General features: G+C 47.9%; 4 protein-coding genes across 4 annotated transcripts; all 4 read right to left on the reverse strand.

Moving 5' to 3' along the window:
- Positions 1–2282: 2282 nt before the first annotated feature.
- On the reverse strand, positions 2283–8665 carry KD926_002640 (uncharacterized protein; the record flags this gene model as incomplete). The annotated part of the gene is made up of 9 exons (XM_053094339.1): positions 2283–2491; positions 2555–2669; positions 2759–3011; positions 3068–4840; positions 4890–6081; positions 6148–6325; positions 7001–7173; positions 7632–8262; positions 8339–8665. The coding sequence occupies 9 exons, from the start codon at positions 8663–8665 to the stop codon at positions 2283–2285; spliced, it is 4851 nt and encodes a 1616-aa protein (XP_052950867.1).
- A 4547-nt stretch (positions 8666–13212) lies between these two features.
- Positions 13213–14071, reverse strand: KD926_002641 (pectate lyase; the record flags this gene model as incomplete). Its single annotated transcript, XM_053094340.1, has 2 exons — positions 13213–13388; positions 13438–14071. 2 exons carry the CDS (start codon positions 14069–14071, stop codon positions 13213–13215), a joined length of 810 nt encoding a protein of 269 aa, XP_052950868.1.
- Positions 14072–15403: 1332 nt separating this feature from the next.
- KD926_002642 (uncharacterized protein) lies at positions 15404–16759 on the reverse strand (the record flags this gene model as incomplete). Its single annotated transcript, XM_053094341.1, has 4 exons — positions 15404–15820; positions 15990–16210; positions 16262–16403; positions 16550–16759. The coding sequence occupies 4 exons, from the start codon at positions 16757–16759 to the stop codon at positions 15404–15406; spliced, it is 990 nt and encodes a 329-aa protein (XP_052950869.1).
- A 51-nt stretch (positions 16760–16810) lies between these two features.
- On the reverse strand, positions 16811–21152 carry KD926_002643 (uncharacterized protein; the record flags this gene model as incomplete). Its single annotated transcript, XM_053094342.1, has 6 exons — positions 16811–19072; positions 19261–19701; positions 19886–19999; positions 20064–20258; positions 20509–20880; positions 20946–21152. 6 exons carry the CDS (start codon positions 21150–21152, stop codon positions 16811–16813), a joined length of 3591 nt encoding a protein of 1196 aa, XP_052950870.1.
- Positions 21153–21900: the final 748 nt, after the last annotated feature.

Below are 21900 nucleotides of genomic sequence, written 5' to 3' on the forward strand. Positions count from 1 at the left end.
CCACCGAGCATATACCTACATTCAGTTGAATCGATAGGATATCTGCTTAGGGCAATGACCAAGTCAACCGACAGTTAGCTAAGTCGGATATTATGTAAAAGTATCATCGTAACTATCTGGTTTATTATTTACGTTGCACTGTACTATCTTGAGCGGGCTTAGCATTGGGTGAGATCTGGGCTTCCCTTCATGCTGGTATCCTTAGACTCTGGTAGCGCGAGTTGCTCCGCGAAACTTTTTGGAACAGGAAGTTCATGATCTGTCTATCTCTTAGCGTTACAAGTGCCTCCTTAAATCTTTCTTTCCCTCTAGGAGCTGGGCGTACCTCTGGTTCGAAGGCCGTAGCCCTTTTACCGAGTACAGTTATTATCTTTTCTATACGATTAATTGCGTAGAGAATTGGTCTGTTAACGATAGCTACATTAACTCTCTCTTTCTTTTTTAGTGTTTGGGGCAGTCTTCTGTTTCTGCCCTATAGTTTTTTCTGCAGTTTGCGCATCTTGCCTTTGCCTTGTCGTTTTTCGTACGGTACGCCTCGGTATTGTATCTTCTGGCTGTACAGTATCTGTATCGCTGAGCGGTCTTACATGTTCTCCCGATGTGCCCGTAGGTATCAGTAGCAGTTAAAGTACCTCGTGATCATGCAGGTTGGGTCAAAAAGGTCGACTGTCTTAATCCGGACTCTATATACCATGACAATACATTTTTTCGGTCAGAGGGTAGTCTTCTCTCCGATAGCTAACTTCTAGAGGTATACCTTTTTCTCTATCGTGGTCTTGGTGGCAGCCGAGTCCGTGAGAAGAGTAATAACCTTACCATACTGTCTGGCCTTAATTACGCCCCCCTAGATGCCTATTCTTCGGAACTCGCTATTTATCTTCTGGGCAACCTCAGCGAGGGGGGTAGATTCTCTGCCCTCGCTATTGTCGTCTAGAATTCTTATCTTCTCTCTTGTACCGGGATCGTTTTCTCGTTGTTTCTCGCAAGTACGGACGCGAATGTAGCAGAGCTCAAAGAGAGAGTCAGAGATTTGGTATGTACAGATTTTTTAGCTCAGTTAACGATCGGGACGAGCTACTCAAAAAGGTATATTTTCAGCTTACCGAACAGCTGAATGATAGGTCTAGAGTGTTCAAGAGCTGAGAGACTGGTATCGATTCTTTTTAGGATCTCAATGATATTTTTGAATCTGCGTTGTTGGGTGCTGTTGCAGGTGTTCAGGGGCTTCGTCGGGGTCCCCTGCCCATCCGCACCTTTCTCGGGCGTCGAGGCCATGACGGCGCTTCGGGGGCCTTTGAAAGTTAGGAAGGTTGATAAGATGATAGTTAAGTTATCTTTAGTTTGAGCTAGTTTTCTTCGGGCCTAAGCATGTAAGCTGGGTCGCTGGCAAAACTGGCGAAGGTTTTCCAGTAGTATAATATAAAGCTATTTACTAGGGCAATTCCTTATAGTATGTCCAACTATCCTACAGCCACTGCAGCGTTACGGAGCTCGTCGACGAGATATAGGAGTAGATTGTTCGGGTTGCTCATTAAGCTGCTTATCAAGCTTCTAAGTGCGATTTTGGCATTCCTGTAGAGATAGAATGAGAAGCATGTTAGTGCTGAGGCTAAGGCTGAGGCTAGGCCCCTAAGGGAAACCTGAATGGTCATGACTTTTTATAGGTATCGGCGACTTACTGGATCCGGTCTAGCGTTCCCAATTGGGGAGTACACAAAGTTGATTTCTGGGGGAATTGAGGAGGAAGTACTAATTTATAAATAGTAGGTGAAGGAAGGGGTGAAGGGATGGGTGGGTGGATGAGGCATGGTTGTGGCAGAAGAAAAGATTACTGGCTCTGTGCTTTCATAGTAATGAGAAAAATATTAATTATTTCCAGATTGTTGACTATGACACTGTTCATATACTTGTGTTAAACTCGAGTTGGCATAAGTAATTATGCCATCATTGAACACCACGTGCCTTTGGCGCCCTCGCTTTCAACTGCAAAATGCAGTGGAGCTCCAGGAATGATACTCCCGCTTTCTTATACCACGTCCAACACAAGGGCGCGTGTATGGTCTTGAGGATCTGCTGGATCTTTGCTTGTTGGTCTCTGCCTAGTCCCGATAGATTGCGTCCCACAGTAGACCTCAGCGGTCATCCTGCTTCATCAGCAACTGAAGGAATTCTACACATATCTCCACCCCTGCAGCCGTCATGATCTTATAGATCTAGCTGGCATTCTTCGATGGCGTGTTCATTGGCAGAATGACTGAAAATCAATGTGAAAGGCAAGTAATTCAAACCTGCATTGATTTGCGAAGTTTCGCAAGGGACAACGGTTTGACCAGAAAGTCATCGACCCCTGCCTTAAAGGCTACCTCCTGTGTCTCATTGGAGGCAACAGCCGTGACAGCCATGATGCAGGCTGGAATGATTCCGTTGCTCCTTTCGTATTCGCGTATCTTCATTGTAGCAACGAGTCCGTCCATCACGGGCATAGATATATCTAATATTGTCAATAGGTTGACCTAATAGAGGGGTTTTCAGAACGAATCGGATTCTAGCTTACCCATCAAAACGAAGTCAAATCGTTGGCTGGAACTCTCATACTTCTCGAGAGCTATGAGTCCGTTCGAAGCCGTGTCGTAGTGGCAGCCAATTTTGCGCATGAATGTAGACATGATCTTGAGGGATAACAGTGAGTTTGGATAATGCACACTGCAACATGGGGCGTAATCTACTGCCCAAAGAAATTTGATAAGTGGAGACTTACCTTGAGATTGATGTCATTATCATCCACAAGCAGTACACGGGTATGTTCTCGTGAGGACTCGGTTGGTTGGACAACAGATTCAGGGGGATCTGGTATTGTGCTAGAGATCTTGTTTGTTGCTGAAGATGATATTTGCGGGTGAGTTATGGATAAAGCGGAAATGGGAGCCAAATTGGTCGGGTCCAAATGGAGCGGTGCCTTGAAGACTTTCAGAAATTTTTCTGCAGCGTCATGGAGACTCCGAGGTCCGAATCTTGTACATAGTGTCAGTTTAGGGTGAAATCGCTGGAAAATATTCGCTTAACTCACGGTGGAGAAACGCGGATGATATTTGCAGGCAGATCATCAGTGAAGAGCAGTATCTTTCCGCCAAGGACAATGAAGTAATCTCGAAGCTGCTTAGGGTCAGTCGTAGGTAGAAAACCCTGGATTAGCATGTGGTTAAGGTATGCTTCCTCAATGATCGCGACATCATATGGCGTTCCGTCGAAAGATTTCCGTGGTGACAGACGCCAGCCTAACTGTCTCGCGAACACATCTTCGAGAGCGTTCTGAATGGATAACTTCCGTCTTGCATCGATGCTTAAGATCCCCGTGGGCACTTCATCCACGTCTGGATGAAGCTGTAATCCAATGACGGATGCATCAGTTGATGCGGGTGAAACGGGGGACTGCGGGATCGATAAATGACCATCGGGTATGTTGACAGGTTGAATAGTCTTGATAGGTATGTGAATGTCGACTTGGGTGCCTACACCCATTTCGCTTTTGATGTCAATATCGCCGCCAAGGGATATGGCCAATTGACGTGAGATGTTGAGACCAAGGCCGATGCCAGGCGACAGTGGGTCTTCCTGAGTGAACGGAGAAAAAAGCATGTCCTTAAGGAAATCGCGCGAGATCCCAGTGCCGGTATCTTTGACGCGTGCATGGGCATAAGAAGACCCGTGGCCACTTTCCGGCCTCACTTGGGATAGTGTCACCTCAATGAGGCCGTTTTTAGTCCATTTCATTGCGTTACGAATAATATTCGTCAGTATACTGTTCCACGCGCCAGGATCGGATCGCACCATCCATGAATCGAGCTTTTCAATCCGTATGACGACTGACACTTCATCACTGTAACTGTGACTTCGGTGATGCACTTGCGCACTAGGCCTAGTAGAAGAAGATGCAACCGGGAGATCGGTCACACATTGTGATTTGTGATCAGCGCAAAGGATAGTGGCTACTTCTTCAACTAAGATATCAAGGTCAAAACCGGAGTCTCGATCCGTCATCTCAGCCTGAGCTCTAGTGTCAGCCGAGATTTTAGTGGCCAAATCGTTTATCTTAGAATACTCCAGCCTATAAACAGTTCGATTAGAAAAAGCCATCGCAATATGAGGAAGGGAGGCCCACAGATGATCAATCGTCTCTAACAAGGTCAATCCGGATCTTTCTATCATTTTCATCACATCCTGCTGGGAGGGCTGGAGGGGCAGAGATTGCATCAACTCTGTGCTTCCAAGTATACCGTGCAGTGGGGAGCGAAGCTCGTGACTGATGGATGAGACGAAGTCAAATTTTGATCTCTCTGTCGCGCGCCAGTGCACCCGAGAGACCTCGGAAATAATGGAATCGCCAAAAACTTTGAAGTAATGCAGTTCTTCCATGCCCAATGCACGGCGAGAGTCATGCGTCCAGACTAGCGTTCCAGCTAACCAACGTGATTTATTCCAGTCCCACAGTGGCATAAAAAGTACTGATTTTGCATCCGGTAGTCGAGATGCGAAATGGCGAGAAAACTTCCCCTGCAGCGTATCGGTCTCATTTTCCATGTCGAATATGTGCCCTTTTGGGAAGTTTCTGATCAACATTTGTAGAAAGTGTTCTGATAGAGTGAGTGCAGGTTCCGGACTCAGGTTTTCAATCGGTGGTAGGCTTGGACTATGGTTTAATGGGCGACATAGGATTTCTGGATTATCTGGCGAGTGCTTGCCAGAGCGGCTGCCTTTAAGACAATCCCATGGGTCGTTCACAGAATCCAAAGGCTCGTAGGTTGATGAAAGAATTTCGTTCCCCGAAGCATCGGAGAGGTCACTGCCTAGCGTTAGCATATGTTTCGGCAGAGGAGAAACTAGACACTAACAATTGCGAGTCGCTTTCGCGAGCATCAAGAAAGACTACGCCGTCCAGTTCCATCGAGGATTTGAGGAGATGGCCGGCGCGGGAGAATATCGCAGCCACACGTTCAGTAGTGGACTCCTCATCCATGGTTGAATCTAGAAAGAACTTGTCAGAGGCCGACGGTTCTCTTGATTCTGGTGAGCCTGGTGCAAGCGATGACGGTTGACTAGTCGGTCGTGTTGTGCCCGAGTCTTTGGTCTCGGAGAAAAGGGAAAAAGCTCCCTCATCTTGGGTCATTGAAGACGATCGATCCAAGGCTGATTTTTCACTGAGAGATTGGGTTGTCGGGAGTGACGCATCAGGCTCCTGGGCGTGAATTTCGCTATCCGACGGGTTCAGATTGTGAAAACTCAGTTTCTCTCGTGACACTGCAGGTCGCGCGGGATTATCCGCGAGGTCGTATTTCTTGTGCCCTTTGACGAAATTTGTCAAGCCTTTCACCAACTTTTCGCCCCGTTGGTGGTAATGAGCAATTCGAACATTCTCAAGATGCTGGGAGATGGCATCTGCAATCTCCTGCAGAGCCGCAACTTCCTCATCTCCGAACTCTGTCCGCGTCTTGTTGTCCACGACACAATATGAGCCTAGCACATACCCGGATGGACTGTATAAGGGCACTTCGGCATAGAACCGGAAGTAAGGCCATTCTAGGACGTAAGGGCGATCTTTGTAGAAATCTTCTGTGGTGAAATCGCGGATGATATTCCGGGTTCGATTTGCGGTGATGTTTTCCGTGTTCACGATCTTCGATGGATCCTGTCCGGTGAACAGACGAATGGCGTGAGGGCAAACACCCCATTCGAGGTCGAGCGTCCGGACACCGAGGTATATTCCATCATTGGGAAGGTGGTTTTCTTTATTGCGCAACGAAATCGAGGCGGTTGCTTCCGAGATGAGATGTTGCTGTTGACCATCGATGATGGAGACGAAAGAACGATCACATCCAAAACGATGCACTCCGAGTTGCGTGAGTGCAGTCAGCGTAGGATCGGGCGAAAGACAAGGGCCGATCGTCGTTTGAGGATCTTGATCGAATGTGCAGTAGTATCTGGGGGGGATTTCAAGATCAGCGTGTGGGGGCCTCGGCGAGGTTAGGTAGAAAAGGGAAAGCGCACCTTGACAGATCGCGAATCCGATCTTGTTCCGAGTCACACCTGCTTTCACGGGGACATATCAATTCAGGCTGTAGTGTCATGGTTGGTGGGCGTAGAAAAACCTACACATTTGTGTGTCTTGAGTGCCTTGAGTGGCGTGGGAAGTTGACTTGACATGAAGCGGTCCAGACCCGAAAACCCAAAACCCCCAGACCCCAAAAACCGGTTTTCCGGATTGCCACACTTGGCCACCCGGTGCTTCCAATCCAGTAGGCGGTGGCCTTGACGGAGTATAGCATTCAATCTATACTGGAGGACTGGAAATTTGGTCTTTTTGTCAATTGGTAATTGATTAATTTCTTCATAAAAAGGGGGGAGGAGGGGAGGGAGGGGGAGTAAGCAAGAAAATCCGACGTAATGATTGAATCATAATGTGGATATATATCCTCTCATTGCTAATGGTATTTGCAGGTTCCGGTGCAAATATTTAGAATTTATGGATATTAAAACGTAAAGAGTAACATGTACAAACTAAGATGAATGTGTCGGTGTTATTGAGTAGCGAAGGATAATAGTTAAAAATAGTAGAAATGCAATTGATCAAATCACACAAACCAACGCCAGTCAATATTCCACGGTCCATTCAGCATGCATCATGATCCGTAGCCGCAGCTGATTCAGGCATGGGCCCAATGTTCTCTCTATGTTGAGTAGAGTGCCACCACGTCCATGTACAACCTGGCCTAGAATGATATCGGAGGTGTCGCCGTGGCGCGCCAACACCCAGGCCTATGCCGCCTTCACAAGGGTGGAAAGAGTTATGCTGGGTAGAAGTGAAGGTCGGGAGATGGTGTGCTCCACAGAAATATCTTTCATGGAAAACTAAAGCATTCCAGTGATTTTCAAGGGGTCAAGTGCCAAGGCAGGGCCCCCCTTGAGATGGTCTTTCCAGAAGGATGAGCTAGGGTTTTTCACGCACAGCCGGTAGGACATCACGTCCGTGAATTGTCCTCTCTCTCAACCCCCCGCCCTGGTAGGCAGTAATGAGATCCTCCCATAGGACCGGCACGGAGAATCCATCGTACTGCGCGTGTGAAATCTGGATGATCAGCATCCACTGTTGCCGGGTCAAGTTGGTTACAATAGTGAAGGCTAATGGCACCGAACATTCAGCTGTTGTAGCTACCAATGGCTCTTTGGATTTCACTTGCACCCATTATTCCGGGTCGTTGCATTGTATGAACTCGATTGACGGATCAACATCCTTCAGGATCACATGGAAGAACCCTTCGTCCTGCCGAACAAAACAGTACGCAAGATACTATGATGAGCGGTCAAACGTGCACATGCCTTGCGAAATCGGCTGATATCGAAAGTGGTTTCAAACGACTGTGTCATAGAAACTGGCGACGAATGAGTGATGTAGAAGGCTTGTAGGGAACCGGCAGAGCTAAAGCTCCCAAGGCCGCTTCTGGCACGGATCCTGGCTGCTCGTACGGGCCGTGGAGACTTTGCAGCCTACCACGAACGGTTTAATCATAAAGATGCCCATTTTTGCAAAGAGACGCCTGCCCCGACCTCCAGGGTCCCCTTCTGACATAATCTCCTACCTGCGACAGTTGATTGCGCACCATCAGCTGCAGCTACGGTTCCAATAATGCCACCAATAGCTGCCACCGGAGCGAGAGGTGGAAAAGCCACGCTAATCGCTCCCTCAAGTGCAATCGTAGTCGCGGCGCCGAGTAAAAACGTACCAAGTGCAGCGGCCGCAACAGCAGGTCCCTCCCATTCACTTGGAGGTCGCGCTAGGTTCCCAATGCGATCCAGATGTAGGAGATCGGAAGACAAATTATCGACAGTGGGGAGATTCAGCCAAACGTATGGATTCGAGTCATGTATATCGCATCGAACTGTGAGCGGAAACAGCTCTTCTGGAAATTCCAGAGGGTCTTTGACTAGCATCGGACGATAGGCAGGAATGACTAGGTAAAACCGAGCTTTTGCCGCCTTTCCGTTCAGGTGTCGTCGCAAGAACAACATCCACGCACACAAGGAATCGAGGTTTTCAGACAAGCCCAAGAAGTTAACAGGCAACGAATTGTTTTTCACCAGGTCGAAGAATTCTGCATGCCAGTCGGTATCAGGGTGATAGAGGAAGTAGATGTGTTCACTGTCAAGGCGTGCTATTAATTTCATATCGAATGCATTTGTCCACTTGTCTTGCGAAAGCTTTAGGCGCAACTAAGCCGGTTTGTGCTTGAAGTTCTCGGTGGATTTTTTTGCCGATCTCCTCAAGAGCCGAAGAGCCCTGGAGTACTTCAACCCAGTACACAATGGCATTTGACCCAGCGATGAAGGCATAGAAGAGCTCCAAGTAGTTTTGATGTTGAAAATGGGTGGCCAGAGCGGATATAAAGCATTTGATAGCAGGTATACCATCTCTGACAGCTTCCTCTGTAAGCGTCATTTCACGACGCTGAGCACGACCATTCTCAAAGTCGCTCCATGTGCCAACCAGGTCCTTGGGGGCCGATGTCACAGTGAGAATTGGTAAAGGCCAAGATCCTTGTCCAGCACTGGAAGGCCGTTTGCGTTTCGACCCCTTCGGCTTTGCAGAGGACGCTTTCGAGTTGTGTTGACCCATCTGTGGTGTATTTTGATAAAAATAAGCCAAACTTCAAGTTGAAGTCAAACGCCATCTCGAGGGCGGATTAATAGGTACTTTGCTTGGTGCTCCATGATCTGACATGTTCACGTGCCTCTTATTGCCAGGGTTGTTGCTGTTCTGCATTCAACCGTGAATGAAAGGGCGACAGCATAACAGATTATGCACTCAGAACGGATGAAAGATTGGGGACAACTGGCTCTTGAAGAAAGTTGGAGTACTTTGAACTCTGAGATGGAAGAGAAATAAAAGATTCCGCAAAAAATTGACATTGACTCTTGGATGAAAACAACTATGCCGATGAGGGCTGTTCTATATAACGCCTGAACAAATTACGACGACTACTCTTCATGGCCATTTGCTTCGACTTGTCGCTTCATCCATTGGGCAATGTCACTAACGAACCGCCGTCTTTCTTTGACTTGTTTGCATTACTGTGGAAGGCACAAATGCGACAAAGGTATGTAACATAGTTTTGTAAAATACTGTATTTGTAATATACGGGACTTTTGATATTCCGAATAACTTCCAGATACAGACTATTGGAGTCTACATATATGTGGCTTGTCTTACGCAAATGTGTTGTCTGTCTCATTCACGTAGCGGGGCTCTAATCAAAAAACAGCTGGTAAAATATACCTTCGTTGCTCAGAAACCGGAAAATTGATTATATTCAGATAAGGTCTTCTGATAGTTAAGAGGTAGACTCAAGAAAATCCTGGAAACATTACTTCGCATTTGCAGAGTTTACCGATTCGCCCTGCCACAAAATATCGCTCGCGGTCGCAATAATTTTAGTATAATATGTCTCCCTGCCTGTCGATATTGTTGAACTGCCTGCGGCAAAACCCTGGTTGCAGAGTTAGAGTACCGAAAAGTAAACTGAACACACGAGGCCTTCCGATCTACTTGCTCGTTTACGGTATCTCGCCGGATTTCAGCTCCTCTTTAATCTTATGGCGCGAAGCCCCTGCATACGACTATTCAAGTTATCCTAGCTGTTGCATGGCACCTAGATCGCGCATTGAGATAGTGATATAGATTACGATCAAGTGATCAGGATAAGGGATACTTTGTAGTAATGCTACCCATTCTCTTTGTTCTAATCAGACCAGGGACTAGACTAATCATGCTTGTTTCACAGTAATCTCTTTATCTTAGGTACCCATAAAATGTCTTTCACTAACGGGTCTGGATTCTTAATCTCTACAGTTTTCTCTTCGATTACTTTACCTGTACAGAATCTCTATATGCCTTTCTCCAAGCATCAGTTTCGATAACGGAAACGTCGCACGTTTTATCCTCCTCCCTTGTTTTGGGAGAAACTTACAAAACTGTAGTTAACCAAGAGCGCGTTACGAGAAGTTAATCGACGATACTATCTTCTATCCTCAAATCAGAGCAGCTCGTTTCCTTACCCTTACATTTTCGCTCCAAATTTTTTGCGCAACTGTTCAGCTACTTGTTTACAAGAGATCAAAAAACTTTCCTGCCGTAGAGGGCCGGATCTATCAGGCATCAGAAACGTAAGTCTAGTCACTCTATCTCCTCCCTCCAAGACGCTTCTCTATAGAATAAATGCATAGCATACTAACCAGGCAAGTTTTGCTTCTAGTATCCTGCACCAGCCCATTTCAGTCAGTACTCAATGGATCCTACCGACTCCAGCTCGAAGAGGCCAACTCCAAAGACCGGAAATACGACTGTCTATAACCGACATTTTGAAAGCCATTTAACCGATTACAGTATTTTTTTGCCCGATACTATATATTCAGATGGGTCCGAGGTCTGTAAACCAGAAAATATTACCGAGATTTAAAGACGGTTACGAGCCCGTCGCCCGTCTCTCGCATTGTCTGAAGATTCCTTGCGCAAAGAATATAAAGAATTTAAGCGACTCAACAACAGGACCTCTGATGAGCAGCTTGTAATCAAGAAAATCCTTCTGATCCTCGACGGTCCGCAACAGTCGTCCTTTCACGATAGCAGCAATCATCTATTTACGAATCTGGCGCCGCTCACGAACGGCACTCTCGCCAATGCTAAACCTGACATTTACTACGGCGTGCCGTCTCACCAGCTACATCCTCGTGTCCGGGAATAGCTCAGTGACCAGATTATCCCCACCCGGCAGACCAACCGTCCCATCACGCCTAATTTCTTCGTTGAGACAAAGGGCCACTGTGGCTCGCCGTCCGTGCTGGAACGTTAGGCCTTGTATGATAGCGTTTTGGGCGCCCGAGCGATGCATTCCCTTCAGCAATATAGACATGCGCAAGAGTGCTGCAGTAACAGCAACAGCAGTAACCGACTACAGAATAACGATAATTGCTCTGATCCTGCGCCTGTTCCTGGCCCTGCCCATGATTCCACTCACGATAATCACGCTTATGCGATCGTTTCTACCTTCCAGAAGGGAACGCTAAGTATTTACGCGACCTATCCGACACGAACTCTGAGCAATATTAACCCCGGAACAGACCGTCAGACGGATTACGTGATGACCCAGGTCGGATATTACGCCTTGATCGGGAGTCCGGAATCCTACCAACAGGGTGTAAACGCGTATCGCAATAGCAGGGACCTGGCGAAAGAATATCGGGACGAATTTATCAGGCAGGCGAATGAGCGATATGAAGCTGGTCTCTCATGATGTTAGTTGGGATTTCCTGATGAATGCGGGGGGCGCAGGTGGGGAATATGGCAAGGATCGATGGAGAGAGAGAGAGATAGATAGATAGATAGATAGATGGGTGATTGAGACGGTCTAGTATGGTCGGTGGGCTGGCTGGATTATCCGAATTAGATGGAATAAATTATAAGAGGCTACCCTGGCTAGTTGCTGTGACTAGATATTCTGTGCATGAATCAGCAGTTCACTAGATGTGCCACTGACAGACAAACTCTTTCAGATGATTATTAGAAGATGTGTGTACAGTAGTTAATTAAGTTGTGTCGCTACCACTATAGAATGTCTCACTGACCTTCTCGTAAGCCCTGCTTACAGTACTCCCTACACAGTGTAAAAGTTGCATATTGTACCTGAGGGACAACGGAGGGTTGCAAACCGCTTTCCTGAGTAAGAAGGTAGCTACTAGTTAACTAGTGGCATCTACAAAGTAATCTATCTTGTTGCCTAAATGTCTATGGCAGTGCAGCATCTAGTTCAGGCACCGGATCCACCAATGATTTGACGATTTCTGCTGTTTTAACGAACCAAGGAGCACGAAGTGGGGCAACCAGAGAGGTCGCGCGACGGCACCAGCGATCGCCAGGGTCGCCGGTTTAGAGGCACCCACCCGCCTATTGACTGTACACAAGCCACACCCTGCTGCTGTATGTTTTTGCTTTGGTTTTTTTTTTTTTTTTGGTTTTTTGTTGATCTTTTCAAGATATAAGAGAAACACTGAGCGGTCATGTTATGTACTTCGTCTTTTTACTTGGCAGGTGAGAAGGTTTGCTGAATATTCAAGCTATTTGTTATGATGGAGATATATCTCCGCGATCACCTGCTCCCTTCCAGCCCTAAAATATATCTACATTTCAGCATCACACAGTCCCTAATGAATGCTTTGAAGCAGACAATATATATTGAGAACAAATCCTACCTAATCGGTGCTTATAACAGCCCGAATGAAGATTAAAAACCTCAAATAACCATATTGAGACGAAGATAATAAGCCACCACATTATTCAACTAACCGTCCTAGCTTTACGACCAGCAATTTCAACATCACCACTCGGCCGCAGTGTGTCAAGTCTTAAGCCTTAGGGATGAGCGAGCGCCAGTTGGGCTAGTGTCCCAAAAGGCAAACGAGACGGTGCCTGTGATGAATATGCAGCGGATTTATGTGAGGAGAGTAACATTGACACCCGCCCCTTGCGGCAAATATTTGGCTAGTTGGCATTCCTGCATTGTTCACGTCCCAAACAGGAACCCCAGACGAGATAGTAGGCCTTCTATCGAGACATTTATCGCAAACTTCAATTCATTTTAGAGTGTATCCTACCAAAAGGGTGTCTAATACCGCGTTAAAGCTTGTTTCTCCCTCTTGGGTCCCCGGCCCACACAGGTGAAATCAAGGATATACGGAGTAAGTTGGCTGTTCTATTCAACTGAGACTGGAGTCATTTCTTTAAACGATAATGCAACACCTGTAACTACTGCTCGCCCTAACAAGCCTTTATAGGATTATGACAGTTGATAAATGGCGCCACAGTAAATGGCCACCGAACTAGTGAATGTACGAGGCCAGTGCTAGATACGTGTAGCCATGCATCTCCATACTCTAGTACTTTTGAGATTCCCAAAAAATACTAGTTTGAGTTCTAAGTGAAAATAACAAGAAGGTGAGTGAGACTACTAATTTGGTCATCGATGATAAATCTTGATCTTGTTCACTGGGATAGTAAAATTACATTGAGATCAAAGCAAATGAGTGTTTATGAGTTCAGACTACCGATCCTTCCAAACCCAAGCTCATGAAATTGTCGACAACATCGAGGATACATTGACCAGTAACCATTTAAGCCTGGGTGACATCCGAGTTGGAGTACTTGCAGTTGGTGCCGTCGGGGCCAGAGCCGCTCTCCTCGGGCTCGCTGCCGTCAGTGTTACCCTCGTAGGTAACGCAGACGTCTTTGACGCCGGATACGGTCAGGCCGCGGATGCTGGCGGTGTCATCATAGTTGGCGTTGATACCTGATCTTGTTAGTGGAAGGAACAAAAGACAACGGATGACAGAACTTACCAGCAATTTGCTTTCCCTCGACGGCGTACACGTTGTCGAAGACGACGTGGCGGGTGGGCATATCATCGCAGTTACCACAGCTGCGGTAGAGCTTGCCGAAGTCCTCGACGTAGAAGCCGGAGACCTCGAGGGTACCGCCACCGTTGTGCTGGAGGACCTTGTCCTCGGCCTTGAAGGCACCACCGCCGGTGATGGTGGTGGTATCGCCGTCCTCCTGCTCCTTGATGGTGAAGGCATCCTCGCAGACGGCGCTCCACCAGACGTTGGTCAGAGTGCAAGAGCCGAAGCAGTGGACACCCTCACTCTGGTTGGGACCGATGATGACGTTAGAAAGGGATCCACCCTCTTCGATCTCAAACACGGCATCGCTGTCGCCACCCTCCTCCTGACCGCTGCAGGAGACACCACGGTCGTACATGACCATGCCACCGTCAAAGCTCTCACCGGCGGCAATGGTCTTCACGGCGCTAAGGGCGGAAGTGCCGGAGGAGGCGGGCAGCTTGCTGGTAACGCTGCCGCTACCAGCAGCTCCGCTGGGGGCAGGAGTCACGGACGGGGTCGCAGCGCTGGACGAGGCCGGGGCAGCAGAGGCCATGGCCGAGGCGGCAAGAACGGCGGCGATTTCGAACTTCATTGTGAATTATATGGGTGATTCAAACGGAAATAAGACGAATGAATGGACTTGATCAACAAGATTTGGAGCGAAAGACTGAAAAATCGTCGACGAACCGGTCGTACAACAGAATAAAGAGAGAAAGGCTTGAATGGAAGATAGACAGCTTCGAGGAAGGTCTCATTGGGATTTATATATGCAGAAGCCGGCCGTGTTCACGGTCTAGAAGGACGCATTTCATCAAAGCCATACACTGAACTGACGATCCATATCGACTGATACGGATCAAGGAGGGAAGGAAGTCTCTCACTGAAACCACCGTGGAGAGCCACCATGGCCGTTAGACTAGGCATTGATCTTCGAAGACGCGGGCTATCAGCACAGTGGGCAGGCAGTCAGAGGCTGGCGGAATCACTTTGTCTCCTTCTCCAAACGGGGATTTCGGGCCACAAATCTGGCAATTGGCGGGCTAGTCCAACGAATGTGATAGTAGACTATGTGCGCAAGCAGACCCAGGGTCTCTTTGGAAATTGACGACATAGGGAAAAGATCGTCGGCCAAGCACTTCCCTACTGGCAAAGCCAAGCCCCGGTGAAACGCTTCTTCGAATGCCAAGCTGTGGGACACTTTCACAGCCACACTCCCTATGCCTTTCTCAGTTGCTCGGGGCGTTGATCAAGCCTCCTTTAATTAAATCGGGAGCGTGGCCGCGTAGTTGTTGAAATTCTATCGATCCGAAAATGGCAAGTTGAGGACGTATTGTCGCATCTATGAAACAAACTTTGCTCCGTGCCCATTACCAATTAGAATATCCAGCTAATCAACACTGGGGAATTGGCACGTTCTATCATACCTTGTCTATCTTCAGTGCCTTTGTCGGCGGCTAGCTCCAGCCGGAATGCATTATCAAACGTCTAGGCCTGGGGTCCTCGTCGGAAAATACCCACTGCGGCCAGAACTGGCTCCCGCGGGTTTCCGCCAATTACCTCCACTACGTGAAAGTCATTGAGTTGATGCGAGAAGTAGAGTGAGTAGCGGCCAAGCCCCTGGAGAGAACTCCTTGAATGTTGGAAAGGTCGTCGATTCTGCTACCCAAAATAATTCAAAACACTCGGAGAAAGTGCATTCCCAACGAGCATCCCACATTCAAATGCCGCTCAGGAATTTATTATGCTGACTATCGATTTTACTGAACAAAGTAAGATGCTATTATGTTGAGTATCTATCCAAAAACCCCGAGAAATGGCCGAAGATATTGGAGTGGCCGCTCATCCATCCCGGATAGGAGTCGAAAAGAGCTTTTGGCTGCATCTCCCGAGAGGAAACTCTCAAAGGTCACGGCCTCTCAATTTGTCACAGCGAGGGCTTGCATAACATGATATGAGCCGTTGGCACGAGGTGTAAAAGATGGCAAACCAGTTGCTCTTTCACTGGGCGTACTTTCATCTTCCTGAATCCCATATCTCCTCCTCCCGGGGTCATGATCCTAATCCGATCGCCTGCCTTGACTTGCCACTGATTCTTCCCGCCGATATTGACAGTGAGCCCATTCTTTTTTATCCAAAGGTTCATTCCACGGGCGCCATCCTCTCCTCCGGTCATCCCATATTGACGGAACACCTTGCGCTCGGAGAGGATTCCAGCGTGCATGTCGACTTGAAACTCCAGTTCGCGCACCACGCCGTCTCCACCACGAAATTTACCCTTGCCTCCACTCCCAGGCCGTAAACTATACTCCTTCAGCAGCACCGGATATTGTCGTTTTAGGATCTCGGTATCCGTGATGCGTGTTCGTCATGTGGCAATGTACTTTCTTCTCGTCCTCCTATGACGGCCCAGCTCCATTGCCACCGGCAATCGTTTCGTAATATCCAAACCCATTGGCCGTTGAAAGCCCAAATGTGAAGTTAGCCATACATCCGTTGCTTGCGGCACATACTTCCAGGGCCTTGAAAATCACGTCTACAATTCGTTGGCAGGTAAGACCGTTCCCAGCTGCGCAAGCGGCGTCAGGCGATGGTAAAAGTAGAGAATGCTTCGGGATCTTTAAATGGACCGGGAGAATGCAGCCCTGATTAAGAGGAATTTCAGAAGCGACAAGGCATCGAAGAGCATATATGGTTGCTGAGTTGGTCACAGCTGGGGGTGCATTCCAATTTCCTAATCAAAACGTCAGCAGAATGAAAACTCGTTAGATAGGACAAAACCGACCGTGCGTTTGGGGGCTTGTTCCACCAAAGTCAAAAACAGCACCCCCAGCCTCATCGATGGTGATCTTCAGTTTGATTATGGATCCGTCATCCATGAAGTCCTCGGCTTCGAATGTATTAAGACCTTTCACCGAGCAGATATTCTTGAGAGTGTCGGACAGCATTTTCAGACGCTTTTTGAACATCGCTCATATATAGCTAGACTCCGATCAGCAGAATTTCACACAAGGGTGAAATAAAAACCTACCATCACTGTAGGGAGAGTATATTCCCTGATAAGTACGCTTACAAGTTTGATACCGTGATGATTTGTAGCTGCCTGAGCCTTGATGTCTGTCAGGTTATCTTCAATGCACCTAGCACCCTCACAGTTTGGATAGCGAGCAGGTGCATGCAGCAAGGCTTCAACAACAGCTTCTTCCTGAAATACCCCGTCTTCAACCATTTTGATGGTGTCAATCGCGGCCCTCTCCCATAGTTCGCGGGAGGTGGCAGGCATCGACCCTGGAACGATTCCACCGATGTCGGCATGATGACCTCGCGATGCAGTTCAGAACAGGATCTTCTTTCCCTCGTCATCGAAAATTGGAGTGATAACCGTTAAATCTGGAAGATGAGTACCTCCCGCGTTCGGTGAGTTCGTCAAAAACACGTCCCCATTATTGATCCTGGAACCCCAATGTTGAATTTGCCATTTCACGGCAAAGGCCATACTTCCCAGCATAGCGGGCACATGAGGTGCGTTGGCCACTAATCCTCCGTCTGCTGAAAAGATCGCGCAGCTAAAATCAAGCCGTTCTTTAATGTTCGTGCTGACACTGGTCTTCTGCAGGGATCTTCCCATCTGCTCCGCAATTCCCATGAAGCGAATTGCAAATACCGATAGCCTGATGGGATCGACAATCTCATACGTAGAGGGCGTTGAGGGAGGGGCCAGGTCAATAACTAACATCGATGAGAGCACTTTGACCTCCGCTCCAGGGGAGACAACAATAGTCTGAATATTGTCAATGACCACAGCCGTGCCTTTGAGACTGTCTTCTGCGCGCAGTTCTAGCAAAGAGTATAGCGGCACTTTGATAATGTCGAGCTCTGGGAAGCTAACTGGAGTGTGCCCGACAGGATGCTCGTTAGCGTGGAAAGAAAGGCCGTCGAGTTCCCAGATTCCCCCTGTAACGTAATTTCCAGAATCTGCGACCGTGCGGACACGGATGTCGTCGATCAAAATGCCTCGATTATTCGGCGTGAAGCCAAATTCCCGTTGGTGATGAGCGATGAACGCAGACCGGAAATTCCAACTCTCTTCCGGCTTTTCAATCATAAGAGATGTGTCACTCCCATCATATCGAAGATTCAAAAAGTAGATTGATCGGGTTTTGTTACATGTTGGATCCATGTCGATAATGGATTTGATAGTCTCTTGACGCAGCCCATCCAGGACAGGTTTCAAGTTCAGGATCTCGGTGTCCGGCAGATCCTTGGAATAAGGGAGATGTGCTTCCTGAACAGTATTGGCGAGTGCCATCCCGTATCCCGATAAGATCGCAGAATACTTATGAATAAGAACTCGGGAAATACCAAGCTGCTTCGCAATTTCATAGGCGTGCTGTCCTCCAGCGCCGCCGAAATACGCGAGATTGTGCTCGCCAGTGCGATACCCTCGGGCTTCTGTAATTGCACGAATTGGTCGGCACATGGCTTCGTTGGCAACGGTGATGAACCCTTGCGCCACTTCTTCAACCGACAGATTTGAGGCTTGATCAGTGTTTATCTCATGGCCAAGAGTTTTCATCTTCTGATAACTTGCATGGTAGACCAGTGGCTGATTTTGTTCCGGTCCAAATATCGACGGAAAGAAGCTCGGGATGATCTGACCAAGTATGAGGTTCGCATCGGTGACGGTTGCGGGCCTTCCTTTGCGATAACAGGCAGGCCCAGGATGAGATCCTGCGCTGTCAGGACCCACGGTGAGGATTCCCTTACGCCACGAGAGAATATTTCCTCCTCCGGCAGCAACGGTATTAATATCCAACTGTGGCACTTGAATGGGAATGCTCGCAGTGACAGTTTCAAAGACATGCTCCAGAGATCCTGCATATCTTGATACATCTGTTGATGTTCCCCCCATATCGAAACCGATCACCGGCACTGGAATTTCGGGTGAGAAGCAAGTACGTGCATAGCCAACTACCCCTCCGGCTGGGCCTGACAAGAGCGCATGGAGACCGGAGAGCTTAGAAGGATGTACCAAACCCCCGTCTGACTGCATGATACGCCAGTTGACCGCAGCAAGACTTTCCGATTTGACTCCGGATTCGAATCCTTTAAGATAATCTCGGATTTGAGGGGTGAGGTACGCGTCGGTCACCGCCGAGCTGGCCCGAGATAGCATGCGAATGGCGGGAGAAATACGGCATGAGGTTGAGATTTGAGTAAAACCAATTCTCTCTGCCTCTGATGCGATGACCATCTCGTGGTCAGGGAAGGTGTAGGAGTGAAGGAGACAGATGGCTACGCTGCGGAAACCTTGATCGTATACTTGTTGCAACGTCTCCGCAACGGTCGTAGTGTCGAGTTTCTGAATAATTCTGACCTTTTCTCCAGAGACGCCAGTGACAACATCAGCATCCTTGTGTTCGGCATTGCCATTTGTAATAATTTTGCCGTCATTTGCCTCTCGTCGATAGGAAGTTGACTCATGCAGAGTGACCCGCTCATCTACTTCGACAACCTTGCTGTAGAGTAGACTAGGTCGTAGTACATTGAGCGCGAACATTTCCGGGCGAGACTGATTTCCAATTTTGAGAAGATCCTATGCCCTAGTAAGCCGTGTGATTGTCCGAAAGATGACCTCAATCACCTTGAACCTCTTAGTGATAAATAATGTTGCCTGGGTTTATTGTCTTTCTAAAAGGGCGTTGGTCGCCACCGTAGTTCCCATGCGAAGCGATGCTAGATATATTAGCTGCTCAATTCGATTGAAATCTTGGAGTGTCTTACCAATGTTCTGAAGATCCAAGGGTGTTTCCTTATCCAGGGGTTGACTAGGTAAGAGACCGAGATTTCTTTTTCTGCTAATTCTTCCTCGGTCGGAGTCGCGCTTCTTCCTTCAAGAACCTCTGCCTCCATCTGACGATCCCTAAACCGCCTCATCTTCTGCAGGGCCAAACCTTTCCCGCCAAAGAGATAATCCATATCTTCCAATGCAACACCTTTGGTCTTGGGCACTAGTAAGTAGACATAGATCCCACCAATTACTGTCATTGTGCCGAAGAAAATAAATGTGCCGTAGGTAATGCTGGCGAACATATACGTGACGGCGTATGAGGTGTAGAATTCTCCCAGCCACTGAGGACAAGTAGTGAGAACAAGACAGAACGATAGAATCCGAGTCGGGAAAATCACCGCAGCGATAATCCAAGGGATGTTCCAGCTGACGGACTGGATAATATTAGGGTCAGTTGATATCGATACACTCGATAGTGGAACATACATAACCGGCACCAAAAATGTAAATAAATGCCACGGCCGAATAGCTAGCGGAGCTTGGATCTTACGAAGTGTGAAACGAGTCGGTGATAGATGAGAAAGCGGCCACATAGAACATCGAAAAGGCGCACATCACCGAGCCTGCAAAAAGTAGACGCCGTCCGAAGCGGTCGATGAGGAAGAGAAATGTGATGGTAGCCGCAACGACTTTGACAATTCCGTAAAGACCAGTAGATAGAAGCTTAGCGGACTATAATAAAATACCTGGCAAGCTGCCAAACTCTAGCTCCTGTTGTTATTATGCAAGCGCTTACCGTTCCATGAAACCCGAGCACATTGAAGAAAGTGACAGAGAAATTATTCATCGCGTTGATACATGTGCTATTCTGAAGAATCATGAGTAGACATCCATGGACTACCCGCGGGAGCATTCGCGGAGTGAATGACTCTTCCATTATACCCCATAGACTGTCGGTTGGTGCCAGGTCTGTCTCTAACTCCATCTGCCGCTGATTCTTTCAACATATATGGATGATCCGAAGGCAGTTGTCGCAGCCAGCAAAGGGCCGTAGCGGCTTCCGTGACCCGATGTTTTGCGTAGAGCCACCGAGGACATTCACTCAAAAAAATGAGTCCGAGGCCATCAGCCCAGCCGGAATGAATTGGAATGCGATCGGAATAAACCACTGTTTGTCTCCTTGGGGATCGATCTAAATGTCACCCTCGTTAGCTATGCGCCTAGAAGATGGCACTTCATACCGACCGTCTGTTGAACTCCATAGTTGATCCAAAATCTAGTGATGGTACCAATTTGGGTACCAATCTCGAACTATTGCAGAGAGTTAATATAAGCCATATCGAATGGAGTCGAAACCATAGGCAGCCAACAATTCCACCTCGGGCAGTAGGAGGTGCGCACTCGGACAAATACTGCGGTATCACGAATATAGAAGCCCCGACGCCCAGTCCACTGGCGATGCGGCCGACGTAGAAGACGGGGATGTTTCCCCGACAGGCCATGCACAATACTACTCCAACATTGAAGATGAAGGATGCCCACAGCAGAGCGAAGCGTCGTCCCCAGCGTTCGTTCACAAAGTAGACCACCATCGCCCCGAAGAAGGCGCTACCCTGAACTATAACATCTATTAGAAACTCTTGACAGACCGGGAGCTGGGCAGCTAACATGAATTCACCATGTGCGCTTGAATAGCATAGGCATTTTGATTCGCCAGGTCGAACCGGTCGATAAAGGCGGGCAGCGAAAAGACACCACTGATGAAGGCGAGATCGTAACCAAAAATGGTCGAACCACAGGTTGCAACAACGACAACTAAGAATAGTTTCTTGTTGAAAACTTCAGGGGGCGTGGACCTATCTCCCGAATTGAATGTGAACACCATTATGGACGAAATTCACTACAGAGCTGGCGCAATGCTCTTCGGGCACTGATATTGAATGAATGGCTCCACACATCATAACATCCGGATCTTAATGTACTAGATGAGTTTCCTCTCATATAATTATCATGCATTAGGCCTAATCTGGTCCTGGGGTAGACTCCATCTTCCCCGGACTGCGGGGGCGGACCAAGATACGTCGGTCTTGACCTCCGAGACCTCATATCGTTCTTATCCCTGACCTTATCTTCAGGGAACGAGGAGGCAAAAGACCGTATGACTAGTCCAACGTAGTATCATGCTGATTAGAGAGCTTTTAGGCCATTTGTATATGCTAGTCGTGTCTGACCCCAATCTATCCTTCCCGAGTTCATTCCAAGATTACAATAGAGCTCAAATTTGCTGGATCTCTCCTCCTTCAACCCGAGTCGATATTAATTGTTGGTAGTGATTACTTTGTGGCTTTGTGGACCAATACTCCCATTAATACTGCCCAGGACACTGTTTTATCAGTTCTTGAAAATGGCGTTGAACCGTACTAGTAAAAGCTGCATGGGGTTTTCGAATAGGAAGTCGAGGCCCAGGAACCGCATTAATTGGGAGCACTAATGTTCATCTCATTGTTGCGGGGTCAAGGTACGGAAGTTTTGACTCTAACGAGTAAGTGCAGGGCGCCATCACTTGCTTATCAAGCCGTACTAGCTTGATATCTCCTAAGTACGGGAAACAACGAAATTTCCCGAGCTCCTTG

Source organism: Aspergillus affinis (genome assembly GCF_023601865.1).
Source record: "Aspergillus affinis strain CMG 70 chromosome Unknown NODE_159_length_67791_cov_88_172254, whole genome shotgun sequence".
Lineage (NCBI taxonomy): Eukaryota > Fungi > Ascomycota > Eurotiomycetes > Eurotiales > Aspergillaceae > Aspergillus > Aspergillus affinis.